The 13131-nt window shown below is 49.7% G+C and overlaps 1 protein-coding gene across 1 annotated transcript; it reads right to left on the minus strand.

Moving 5' to 3' along the window:
- Positions 1 to 1375: 1375 nt before the first annotated feature.
- Positions 1376 to 12794, minus strand: TRIM63 (tripartite motif containing 63). Its single transcript, XM_068537801.1, has 9 exons — positions 12490 to 12794; positions 11400 to 11572; positions 8410 to 8578; positions 7524 to 7619; positions 6070 to 6303; positions 5282 to 5304; positions 4817 to 4941; positions 2495 to 2566; positions 1376 to 1431 (listed from the first exon to the last, which is right to left on the minus strand). The coding sequence occupies exons 1-9, from the start codon at positions 12646 to 12648 to the stop codon at positions 1421 to 1423; spliced, it is 1062 nt and encodes a 353-aa protein (XP_068393902.1). The 5' UTR covers positions 12649 to 12794; the 3' UTR covers positions 1376 to 1420.
- Between the last annotated feature and the right edge of the window lie 337 nt (positions 12795 to 13131).

Raw genomic sequence — 13131 nt, forward strand, 5'->3', positions numbered from 1 at the left:
CATGACCCCAGGGATGCTATGTAATTTGCAGATCTTGTAAGTAATAAACGTTTATTTTTTCAGAATTTCCTGATGGTTAGTACTTAAGGGCATCTTGAAATCATAATAAGAACTACAAGGGCCAGTCTAACCACAACATTGGTTGCTGATAGGCTGAGACTGGCACAAGAGACACCCAACCCCACTGGCCCCCGGAGGCTCTGTTCCACCCACCACCTGCAGGGTCAGCTGACAGGTGCCTTCTAGCTTCCCCCGCAGCTGCCCAAAGGGCCAAGTGATGCAATGGAAGAGCAAGGGCATTAACTCTCCGGGAGGCAAACTCCAATCCTGGGAGATGGGAGGTGAAAGAAGCCAGCAGACAGGTCTCTCCCTTCTTCCCTCTGATGAACTGTTTGAGGCAAGCTGTTCTTTGTAACCTGCTAGAAGCATCTCCCGTGGCTGAGCAAGCAGCCAGGGGTCTCTTGGTGAAGCTGTGGCCAGCTGGGTAACACGATACTTTGGATTTGCTTCCCTCCTTTCCTGACTTGCTTCCACTTCCCTTCACTCTGGCTGCCCTGGGAACGTAGCTGAACTAAAGTGTTTACTCTTTCCCTCAGGCTCTGTTTTCTGGAGAACCAGAAAATAAGGCACTGAACCCTTTTCTGGAGGGTTCTCTCAGGGCCAGTTTTCCACGCAGTTCTCATTGGGAAATGCGGGTTTAAAGGACAACTTCTTTGGTGGGATAGAAACCTGGGCTTGCCATCACTGTCTACTTCCTGATGCAGTCGTCCTATCAGGCCTTCTGTCCGTCTACCCTGAACTGTCCTCTCTGAAAAAAAGGCTGAATGAAACCCCAGCTCTTTTGGTAATAAATGGAAGAAAGCGCTGTGCATTTATTAAAACAACATGTAACACGAACTCCGTCGTTGTCCCTTATGTCAGGAATAGACACTGAAATACAGTACCTTACCCTTTCCTAGGTCTGTGAGTGCTACGGAGCCCCTCCCACCAAGGAGAGGAAGTGGGCGGCTGTATCAACCTGGCTTCCTTCCCTTCTTTATAACAATCGCCCGTCACACGTTGACCAGGCATTATCATACAAAAGTTCCTTTACAAAAAGCACCAAATTGGCATACATATACAAGTATATACAAAAATCACATTTTAAAAATGTACAAAATATTCCATTTTGCACCAACGTAGAAAAGTATCCAGTGTGGTTGTTTCAAGCACGTTTCCAACTCTGGTTTGTGACGCTGGACACCGCGGTGAGGTCCCGCTCCTAGTTCCTGCTCTCTGAGCAGAGAGAAGACACACCTCCCCATTGCCCCTCCAGGGGCCCTGACCCCTCCCACCCTGGGCCTGTCACCAAGGCAGCTGGGCCCATCCCCACCCTCCCCAGTCTCTCTGCATCTAGACGGTCTCTCCCTCCTCCATCTCCTTACTGGTGTCCTGAAAGAAAAAGACAAAGAAACACGAGGTGAGATGGGGACTCAGGAGGATCCAGGGCTTACCAGGATGCAGTGACAAAATTATCAGACTCCAATTCCTGCCTGGCCTCTTCCTTTTAAAATTGCAATAGAATTTAGCTGCCTAAATGCTATGGATTTCAGATCCAATGCAAAAAACTCTAGAAGGCTACTTTGTATTTTTTAGCTGGGTTGGAATTTAGTTCCAATAATAACTTGAATTGAAAAATAATAACATTAGCAAACATGACGTTTCTATGTGCCAGACACTGTGTTAAATGATTACCTAATTTACTCTGATTACAGTCTTATCTTTTGAGGTCAGTACTGTTATGCCCCCTTGCATAGATGAGTAGGTCAAGACTCAGAAAAGTCGTGAACTGCCCAAGAACACACCGCTAGTCCGTGGTAAAGCTGTGATTCAGATCCCAGGCCCTTAACTATACTCTGCCAGGTTGGGAAACTCAAATACCTATGGGGCCAGGTGACATGAATGGGTCAAGCAGGCAGACTGACAGTGGTGGGGCAAACTAGCAGATGGATGTCCCATCCAAAGGAGGCAACCGCTTCCCAGAGCCGGCTCTCTGAGGCTAGGGAGAAGGGCAAGCCCAGCGTTGTTAGCTCTTTCCAAATTTTGACAAGGTGAAAATCCAAAGTCTTAGTTGAACTCTTCTTTTAAAAAAAACAGAAACAAAACATCCTTTTAAAAAAATCTACTAATTTAAAAAATGTTGACAACTAATTTTTAAAATTTTGAACATTGGGCCAAGCCTGCCTTGTGGGTGTTCTCTTTTGCCTCTGTTATGCTGTGTCACTTTCTGTTTAGGAAGGTCATTTAGATGTAAAATGGGAGCTTTTTATTATGAATAGTTTGGGGGAGTTCTCTAAGAGTAAAGGGAACACGACTTTACCTTAATAGGTTTAAAACCCCTACAGGGAACAAGAAACATCACCCCACCAGCAAGCACAGCACTTTGCACTCAGTAGGGATCTCATGTTGTCACTGAATGAATGAATGAATGAAAGGAGGGAGACGGATTTCTCACCTTCTTCCTTCCCCTCTGTGGACTCTTCCTCTTCCTGATTTTCTTCTTCAGTAAACTCCTCCTCTTCCTCACCTGTGTGTGACAAAGAACAATTGCATTAGATTGGGGCTGGTGTCTCAGAGGAGAGGCTCAAAGGAGATCCAGGCTGGAGACAGCACTCGTTCCACAACCAGTCGGGGTCAAACGGCCACGCGGTGACATCACTGGCCCAGGAGGTGATGGGCTTGTGTCCTCCTTCCCCAACCTCCTCCTTTCTTCCCACACCCTTCCAAGCGAGGGAGGCTCAAGACCTCCTTTTTTCCAGTAGCAGCAGCAGCGTCTGTCACTTGATCTGCCTGCGACTGGAGGGACCTTTGGGGAAGCACACTGTGTACCGCTGCACATTTCTTAGACAGATCAACTTTACCTGGGGAAAATGGGACAAAAACACCTTGATTCTCAGGGATCAGAGTCCTTATTCTGAAGGAGTCTGCTCAGCCTTTGAAATCTGCTTGCCTAGCACTCCTTCTTCAGTGTTCCGCATTCCTTAGCCTACAGAGGCATGGATGTGGGGCGTGGAGCCCTTCTGGGGCCATCTGCTCCTTAGTTGTCTGAAACTGAGCCTCAGACAGTGACTGCCACAACCTTTGTGCTCAGTCTCCCATCCCGGGGTATCGCCTTCAAGCTCTACTCACAGGGGACGTGCCCCTTCCCCACCCCCTCTCTCAAGCCACTTCCTTAAGCCTTTGGGGGCCCTGAGGGGTCACTACAGACTCAGAGCATTTGCCAAGAGTATCTGGGGAGAGGCTTGAAAGAGTTAATTCCTCCAAACTGACAATTGGGATCTGTGCATAACCCAGGGAATGGTTTTGTGGTGGTTTAACCATTATCACAGTTAACTACTCATAGCAGCATTTGCTGAGAACTTACTCTGTGCCAAGTGCTTCCTTGTGCTAAGGACTGTACATGCACTGCCTCATAAAATCCCCAGACGGCCCTCGGTAGAATCTGCGCGGGGTTACTTACTGGTGTGTGGCCTCTGCAAGTCGCTCACCTTTCCTTGGTTTTATTGCCTCAGTTACAAAATGGAGATGACAAGAGAACTACCTCTTAAAGTTGTTGTATTAAACAACAAAATTCACGTCTAGGGCTCAGTGCCCCGGATATAGAAAGTGCTCAATAAAGGGTAGCTGTGGGTACTCTCCCCATGTATCCATGAGGACACGGAGGCTCAGGGAGATTACTGAAGGCAGTGCAGACAGTCACAGTGTCAGACTGTTCACATAGTATGATCCACTCTTGACTATCTTAGCTTAGGGAGGGTGACAGTGGAGCAGATGCTCTACAGCAGTGGATACACCCAAGTCCGTTGACATCTCAGCTGTGGGATGCATTTTGTCCTTACCCAAGAATAGGGTACATTTGGGCTTCTGGGAATAGATTTAACACATCAGAGTCTGAAAGCTTGCAGGAGAGCAGATTCAGGAGGTGCCAAGAAGCTTTTCTCTTTCTCTTGCCAGCCCACTCACAGTTCTTCCCTGTTCCTGAACAACCTCTACCCCCCTTTCTTTCTCTCAGCAGATCATTGGAACATCACCTCTCAGACAAATGCAACATTCAGCAGAATTGGATCCGCCCTCTCTTTCTTCTTTGCTAACTAGCTATCTTTCAACTGTGTAACCTTGAGCAAACTATCAAAATCTTTGTTCTCCATCTGGTTGCCTCATTTTCTCTTATTATTTTTCCTTTATTATTGTTATGGTTATATTGTTACAATTATTATATGTACTTTATGGAAGAGTAATCACAAACAGAAGCAAGGACAGAATATAGATAAATTAAGGTGCCTGAATATCCGCGATTATAGCAGTAAGAAGCTGAAGCCAAGACTAGCTTTAGGCGATAACTAGTATATGTCTAGCATCTTACAAAGGCTTCTGAAGCCATATCTTATTCGTTGCAACAGCATCATTCGGTGGTCATTATCAGTAGGCTCATTTGTTACCTAAGTTTAAAGTTAGGAAATGAAGCTCCTAACTTCAGAGGTGGAGGGAGCCTCCAAAAGGCCACACAGATAAGAAGTGGTAGAACCGGATTTGCCCTTAGGTCTGCCTGACTCCAGTTGCCAAGCTCTTTCTATTGCCCCAGGTTCCTCCCTATAGCAGATCCATACATAATTAATTGAGCAACAATTATGTACCAGGCACTGTGGTGGGCTCTGGGCTCATCCAGAAGTTGGCGGTATGAATTTAACTGATATCTGGGTGTCTTTGCTAGTGTATCTGGCTCTATGTGGGGCTCAGTGGGAGGGAAGCTGATTTTTGGGGGGAAATAGCCCCTTACCTGTCCCAAAGTCGATGGCCCTCAGGGTGTCTGCTATGTGCTCTAAGTCCAAAGTAAAGTAGTCCATGTTTTCAAAGCCCTGCTCTATCTTCCCCAGCTGGCAACCCTTGGACGCTTCCACAATGCTGTAGGGGAGAGAGAAAAAGGGGTGGGGTGGGAGCACAGTGAGATCTCTGGCCTCAGAGAAGGAAGGAGTTGTTTTAGCCCTAACTTATACCACTGCGCGTGCTTGTGCCCACACCCAGGCCTTGCACCCAGTGACTTCCCCTGGAGGATGGAGTATTTCCTCTCCAGTCACAAGCAGAATGGATGGTCCAAGAAAGCAGGGATGCAAAGGCCAGGAAAGATAGTCTGGGCTGAGACCCTCCCAGCAGACCTAATGCAAAGGAGGAGGCCCTCTGGACAGAAGTCAGAGGCCCAGAAGGGATCTGGGGCCTTGGATCATAGCCCTGGAGAGACACTGACCTTCTGATGAGTTGCTTGGCACTCTGTGGGGGAAAAGAAAGAGCAAAGGGTTAGGACTGCAGAAAGGGTAGCCCCAGGAAATCAGCGAAACCAGTGACTGGGCTCTGCAGATGGGCACTTGGTGCCGTTCCCTAGCCCAGCTGTGATCTGCTCCTCAGCTTTAGCAGAACAGAACTTGGATTTTCCCTCTGTCCATCGTCTGCACACGTCTTGCTCATCATCCTAGGACCCTCCCATTGTCCTGGCAGGAAGCTTGTATTCTAGGAGTATCAGTCTAAACCCTCTTAAACTCTGAAATCTTCAAGATGAGAATCATATCTAATCACCTTTTTATACCCAGTGTATAGCACAAAGCCTGTCCCACAGTACGTGCTTAGGAAATTTTTATTGAACTTTACTCTTCCTTCACAAAATCTTATAGCTGATCCTTTTATGTCTCCCCCAAGAAGCTCTTCTAGGGTAGGGCTGTGTCTCGTTCATCTGTGTCTCCACCTCAGTGGCTGACCTACGGCATGTGCTCAATTAGTAGTCTCGAAGTGGACACTGTATTTTGCCGCTTGCAAAACCATTTCGCAAACATCCTTTTATATGATCCTCGTAAAATCAGTTAAGAGGAAAGAAGGTAGGAACTGTTACATGCTCACTTCACAGATGAGAAAACTGAGGCTTGGAGAGCATTAAATGACTTGCCCAAGGGCACATTCTTTGGTGATCAGTGATGGAGCATGACCTGACCCTCAGACAGAGCTGTTGAGCGGAAGTGCCCACACCCTCCCAGTCCTGCTCACCAAGAGGAAGATGGCCCCGCCGGGCTCGTCCAGGGACTGGATGGCTGTCTCCACCAGCTTGGTGGACTTCTCCAACTGCTCCCGGTATTGCTGGATGAGGGCCTCATGGAAGCTGAGCTTCTCCTCCTGCTCCCGCGTGATCCGCTGCAGCAGCTCACTCTTCTTCTCGTCCAGGATGGCGTACAGCACGTCGAACTTCTGGCTCAGCTCTTCCTTCGCCTGGTGGCTGTTCTCCTGGGGACAGAGATCTTGGAGTCACATCCTGCAGGTCCTCCTTCCTATCCCCAACGCTTCCTTCTTGGGATGGGTGTGCTAGGAATAAAAAGTCTGAAGCTGGGAGAGATTTACTGCACCCCCATTTTACAGAACACGAAATGAAGCCTTGGCAAGAAGAAAGCATTTGCTAAGGTTTCCTAGCCACTTAGTACACCAGTAACATTTGGAGGCTGGTGTCATAGAGAAAGCTACATCTTTCCTCAAAAGTAGAGACTCTAAGGTCAGATGGGATGACGTATGTGGGCCTCCCCAAGTCACACTCTTCCTCCCATTTTAGGACCAAGACCAGATTTGGGAAGCTCTGCATCATTTGGTCATCAGAGAGGTGGAGAAGCTGCTTCTCCCCTAGTGGCCTCCACATTGAGGCTTCCTTCTGTCCAACACTGATGCTACATCTTAGTTTCCTTACCTATAAAATGGGTATAATAATAGCATCTCATCAGACTGGGGGCTCTAGTATCCTCTGTCAGACTGGGAGCCCCTCCCTCTGTCAGACTGGGGCTTGTTAATAACATAACAACATTACGTTGTTATGTTATGTTGTTATGGGTAATAACAACATCCCTCTTCCTTCCTTTAAACCTATCCTTCACACAACTCTTTTGTCCACCAGAAATGTGATGATCCCTTTCCCCCATCTCATTTCCAGGTCCCCACAAGGGGAGATGGAAAATCATGGGTGCTTTTGCAGGGATAGAAAAGTTGCCTTCTGCCTCTACGGTCTTGCTACTCAAAGTGTAGTCCATGGGCTAGCAACTTGGGCAAATCCTGGGAGCTTGTTAGAAAAGCAGAATCTCCTGCCTCATTCTAGACCTACTGAATCAGAACTTGAATTTTAACAAGATCCCAGGGTGGTTTGCATGCACATTAAAGTTTGAGAAGCTTTAGTCTACAGCACACTGGAGAACATTGTTCTAAAAGCTACTAGTGCTGAGTAAATGCTGGGAATTATTGGTGGGACACTGCCTGAAGTCAGGGACGTGGTCTGTCTTGCTCACCGCCCCATCCTCAGCACCTCTGGCAGAGCCTGACACACAGCTGTCCTCAAGAAGCGTTTGTTGAGCAGGTGGATGAATTGATTAGTCAGTCCCTCCCCCACCATCCCTGCTTGAACACCCCAGAGACCAAGTTGCACTGGGAGGCTTCGAACCCCCAGGCAGAGCTAGTCGTCCCCTCACCTTGGTCACTTGACAGGAGTCCTCCAGCTGAGTGATGATGGTCTGAATACGGTCGTTCCCTGCTACCAGCATGGAGATACAGTTACTCAGCTCAGTCTAGATGGGAGGAAGGGGTGGGGAATCAGGAGAAGAGACAAAAAATAGTCTCAGGGCCTGCCCTCTGGGGAGTGGCAGCAAAACGGCACCCTCACTCCCCTCTCTGCGAGAAAGAGCCTCTTTCTGAGGTGCGGCTCAGGTCCAGAGCAGAAAATATCAGAGGGATACTGCATCCCTCATTTTACAGATGAGGCCCAGAGAGGGGAAATGAGCTGCCCAAAATACACAGCAATGTGCTGGCAGAGGAGGGGCTTGTTTCTAGGAATGGAGGGATCCATAAAAGAAAGAGGTTGGAGAATTCTAGAAGAGAGAGATCAAGAGAAGAGTAGGAGGTGGGGAGGAAAGAGTATAGAAACGGGAGCCACAGCTTACTGCATGTACAGCATGGTGGGGCTCCCACAGGCCCAGAGGCCCAGGGAGAGGACTCTCAGCTGCCTCCTGCTGCAGAGGGATCTAGGGAGAGGTGACCAGCACAGGAAGGGGTATCTGGGACCCAAACCACACTGGGTGGTAGAAGGCATGGCCAGAGAGGGCCCTGGTGGCCTGGCCCTGGGATCTGCTCTCTCCCTTGGGGCCACACCCAGATGCTCTCAAGTGGCTCTAAGTATAACTCATGAGCTCAGCCACCTCCCCAGGGAAGGCAAGGGCTGCTGGCCCTGCGGGCGGGAAGTCCCTCCAGGGGGACTATTCCTGAAAGGCCGGCTCAGCAGATCTACAGGGATCAAATCCGCATCCTGAATCGTATGTCCAGCAGGCTCGGGCTGGGGGTGGAAGTGGCTCAGGTCAGCACCTTTTGTCCCTGGAAGACACTCTGCAGTGGGGCCACCTCGCAGGCCTTGTGGACCCCAAACACCTTGCACATGGAGCACGTGGGCACCTCACATGTGAGGCAGTAGATGTTGATTTTCTCATCTTCGTGCTCCTTGCACATGGGGTGGTTGCCTTTCTGCAGGGGCCGACTGAAGTGGAGAAGAGTCATAAGTCACAAGGTGGGAGTCTCGAGTCCCTGTCTCCTCCCCCAGCCCCAGGAGGCCACCCCAGATCTATGACCCAAGCTCTCAGTGGTGGGCTGTCCCAAACCCTTTTCTTTCCATCCTCTGAGGACCCAGGACCAGGGAAGCCAATGACACCAAGACTAGGATTCAAACTCCAGTGATGGAGTTGGCCCTAGGCCTTGCCAGTACAGGACATGGGAAGGATTGCAGAATCCCAGAGTCATTTTGAGACATTTTCGAGAAGAGGAAACTGGGTCCCAGAAAGGTGAATTGACTTGCCCAAGGTCACCCAGAAAGTCAGGGCATGGGAGGCTAGAGTTCATTTGCTCTAATTTTAGTCCCCATGCTCTTGGTTACAGCAGGCTGGGATCCGAGCAAAGCAATTTATACTCATGGCCTCATTGAATTCTATATTTAATCCACCAGACTGTAATCGCCATCAAAGCAGGGAAACTTGCCTATTCTCTTCACCCTTGAATCTGCAGTGTACAGTGCCTGGCATGGAGAAGGTGATAATTAAATACAGGTAGAAAGAATAAATCAGCAAGCATGCCGTGAAGGTGCCCCGAGGCTCTGAGAGAGAGGCAGTATGTGTGCCCCAAGTCACACAACTAGAACATGGGCAACACAGGGCCATCCAATGGCCCAGCACAAGCCTTGATTTCCAGTCTGAGATTCTTTCCAGGGTCCAGAATCACTTCTTTCTGTTTCCTCCCAAACACACACTCTTAGGATAACTTTCTCCCTTTGTCTCTCTCTCTCTCCTTTTAGGGCCTCTGGCATGTTTTCTGTGTTTCTCTCAGGGTCACTTCCTCCCCGAGATTCCATTTTTAGGGTCTAGGTCTTACTGCCCCAGCTAACTATACACTCATTTAGAACCAAGAGCACATCTACACACCTCTGCTTTCCCAGCCCCTAACACAGCAGGCAGCTCAGAATGACTGTCCCCCATCATGTCAGTGCCTCCCCTCCAAAGAACCTTGCATGGCTGATCACACCCTGGGCATTATTGTCCCCTCAAGGTCTTAAATAAGCCCCTTTCCAGACTTACCTTTTTGCATCTTTTAGCCCAGGGCCCCCCCATGCTGGCAGGGCTCTCCCTTTGCCACCTGTCTCTATCCCCTGGGAAGGGAGCTCTGGGGTGGCAGTAGGTGCAGAGGTGAGGCAAGATCCTGAGGGTCTGGTACCTGTGTCCTCTGTCATCCCAGTGGCCTATCCTCCCAACCCCAGGCACCAACATCGGGGTTCAAATCCAGATTGTTCTGCCACTTACTCATTGTGACCTTGGACAAATGATTTCACCTCTCTGAGCCTTGGTTTCATCCCAGAGCTACTGGGATCGTGGCAGGAATTGTCTGTACTGAATGTGCAGTGCCTGGCACAGAGCAGACCCTCAATAACTATCATCATCATTCAGTTCTGTGGAAAGGCTTTGACAACATGCTCTTCCTAGGTCGACACTGGGTGGGCTACTATTTTGGCGCAATATTGATTTTATTTTTATTATTATCATGATCAACGATATCATTGCATTTTTGTAGTGTTGAACTCTAGCTACGTAAGAGGCAGTAGCGGTTAAGAATGTTCACTGGGCAGTCAGTCAGACAGGCTCCCTCTCAGCTCCACCACTTGCTAGCTGAGTGGCCTAGGACAAACCTCTGATCCTCTCAGAGCCTCCATTTCCTCATCAGAAAATGAGGGTAAGAATGGTTTACAGGATTACTGTGAGAATTAAACAGGGATAATGCACGGAAAATACTTAGTGCAGTGCCTGCACACAGTAGCTGCTCAATAAATATTTGATATCTTTAACATTTCCCATCAAAATCCTACTTGACAGTCACAATAACAAATCTTACTGTCCCTTTCTGGAGACAGGGGAAAAGGAGGCCCAAAGACTTACCCAATATTCTACAGTGCATGAGTAACAGAGTCAGAGTAGCAAACAGTTCTCAGGTCAGAACTTTCTCAAGCGAGGACTGGTCTGTCACCTTTTTGGGGGGCCAGATACTGCCTGTAGGCAGGCACTTGGTGAAGGTTTGGGACCACAAGGGCCATGAGGTCAGCAGCCTGGAAGTCTTGTCAGGATGTCCTGATTTGTAAAGATCTCCCTGGTAGCTGTGTCTCTCCCCAGTTTGAGGCCCAACACTGCACAACTTCCACCACGCACAAATTCTGCCTGAGAATGAGTGGCTATTTCACAAATAGGGAGACTTGGAGCTAGATGGACCGGGCCCAGTCCCAGCAATTCTACTTGTCAGCTGGGAAACCTTGGGTAATTGACTTCACCTCTTTGAGCCTCAGCTTCCTCATCCATGAAATAGGGATGATGAAAGCCACGCTGATCCATAGGATTGTCATGAAGCAGCAGCAGGAAGCGTTCCCAGTGTCTCGCACTGGTGTTCTCACTATAGAGAAACTGGCTATGTTCTCACTGGGTGATTTCTCTGCTTATCAGGGCCACTTAGCTGGCTCCAGTGCCTCTCTCTCCCTCTTACATCTCATCTTTCCCCTGGTTTCTGTCTCAGTATCTTCCAGGAGGACAGCCTAATGTGTGGATCCCCTCCCATTCACTGGGTGACACCAAAAGCCAGGGCTGTGGGATAAGATGAGCCTCCGCTCCTGCCTGGGGAAGAGGGAGATGGCTCTCTGGATTGGCTAGCATAGCTCTTCCAGCTAGGGGACTGGATCCTGAGCAGATGAAGCAGGATGGGGCCTTGGAGAGCTGGGCTCAGAGGACGGGCTGGGGAGAGGAGATGGCCTCCCAGCCGCCGGGTGAACTGACCTGGAGCACTCCTGCTTGTAGATATCAATGATATTCTCCACCAGCAGATTCCTCTGCAAGCCGTACACTCCATGACGGTCCATGATCACTTCATGGCGGCAGGAGGGGCATCGGAAACGGCCTCCAGACATGGACACCGAGCCACCCCGGTTGGTCCAGTAGGGATTTGCAGCCTGCTGGTGACAAGGGCAGAGGTGAGGCCTGGGCTCCCTCCTCAATTCCTTCCCTTTCTGACCTCCAACTACCCTTCCCCCTGCTCACCCCAAGATGACTTAAAGCTCCCTATCCTGAAATGAGAGAACCAGCCCACTTACACAGGGAGCACCTGAGAAGTAACCAAGCAATCAACAGGTCTGGAGGTCAGCAGACCTAGGCTCAAGTCACAGTAATTCTCTGAATGACTTCAGGCGAGCAACTTTTTCTCTCCAAGCCTCAGTTTGCCCATTTATGAAATGGGCATATAATTAGAGCCAGCTCCTAGGGCTGCTACTTTAAAGAAAAAATAGTGAGAGATCATTCTGTAAAGTGCTTCTGGGGAATTTTGAGGCCTGCTTCCCAACCGGGATGCACATCGCTCCCATTCTTTTCTTAGTGAGATGAAGCCCCTCCTGCACCATATTATAGGGAACAGCTTCAAAGGGTAAGATGCCTCCATGGCTCAGTGCCTCTCAGTGGCCTCTCGGCCACCCTCCTCCTAAAACTCTGGGCACCCTGCCACTTTGGAGCTGGCTCCAGCCCCCAGGGTCTGGTTTCTCTCCCCTCTCCGCCTGTCTCTCCCACTTATCACTTGAGGTTTTTGGAATCCTGATTGGAGAGTCAACTGCGGTGCTCAGGACAGGGGTGGAGTAGCTACAGGCAGGGTGGGGAGGGGAAATGTGCGTCATGGAGAAGGAATGGGGCAGCCAGAGCTGCTTCCCTAGCCCCCTCGGCCCCTTCCAGAGGCCTCTGCAGGGGTTCACTTCAGAGGGGGAGAAAACAGCCCCAGTTTGGAAGGGTCCTGGGCTAAGAAAGAAGTTTTCTTTTAGTTTTCACCACAGGAAAACTGAGTAGCTGCCTGGGGCCCCAGTTCTAGGCCATACCCAGCACTGACCTGGAAGATGTCACAGGCACACTTCCGGCAGAGGTTGTGTTGACATGGCAAGATGACCACTGGCTTGGTAAACATCTCCAGACAGATGGGGCAGATCAGCTGCTTCTCCAGGTTCTCCATGGGGTTCCCATCCTGGATCAGGCTTGACTTATAATCCATATTGTCAGGAGACGTGGGGACCCACCTGGCTGTCTCCTTCACCTGCCTCGCTCTAAGCAGATCTGGGGTCTTGCCTTTGTCACAAAATACCCGCCTGGAGCCTCTTTGCCTTCTTCTCCTGGAGCCCGAATTCTGCCTTGGTCTGTGGCCCCTCTGATATTTATAGCTGGACCCTGGTCACATGAGCCCCAGCAAGGGACCAGCTGAGCATTCCAATGCCAAGCGGCTGGCGAGGCTTGAGTTTCCTCCAGGCCTGAAAGACCAGCCCTCTCAAATCACATGTAAGGATGAGCAATAGCTGTTCCCTTGGGACGGGGGTCGTAAACAAGAACAGCTTGTTCGTGGACAGGCTTGGGGCAGGACTGGGTACCCAGAGTTTCCTCCAAAAATTAGTCTCCTCCCACAGTAGGCTGGTAAGGAGGGAGTGGGGCACTGGGATTTGTGGGGTTAATAGCCGGTGCCCTCTCACTGACCTAAATCAGG

The sequence above is a fragment of the Eschrichtius robustus genome, chromosome 3 (assembly GCF_028021215.1).
Source record: "Eschrichtius robustus isolate mEscRob2 chromosome 3, mEscRob2.pri, whole genome shotgun sequence".
NCBI lineage: Eukaryota > Metazoa > Chordata > Mammalia > Artiodactyla > Eschrichtiidae > Eschrichtius > Eschrichtius robustus.

Bases quoted from the DNA above. Each gene is read 5' to 3' on its own strand.
- TRIM63 (XM_068537801.1), bottom strand. From the start codon at position 12,648: ATGGATTATAAGTCAAGCCTGATCCAGGATGGGAACCCCATGGAGAAC. The intron at 7,620-8,409 runs GTGCTGACCTGA...CCTCCCATCTAG, and splicing joins GTGTCTTCCAGGGACAAAAG to ACTGAGCTGAGTAACTGTAT. The intron at 6,304-7,523 runs GTGAGGGGACGA...CTCTGTCCCCAG, and splicing joins ACTCCTGTCAAGTGACCAAG to GAGAACAGCCACCAGGCGAA.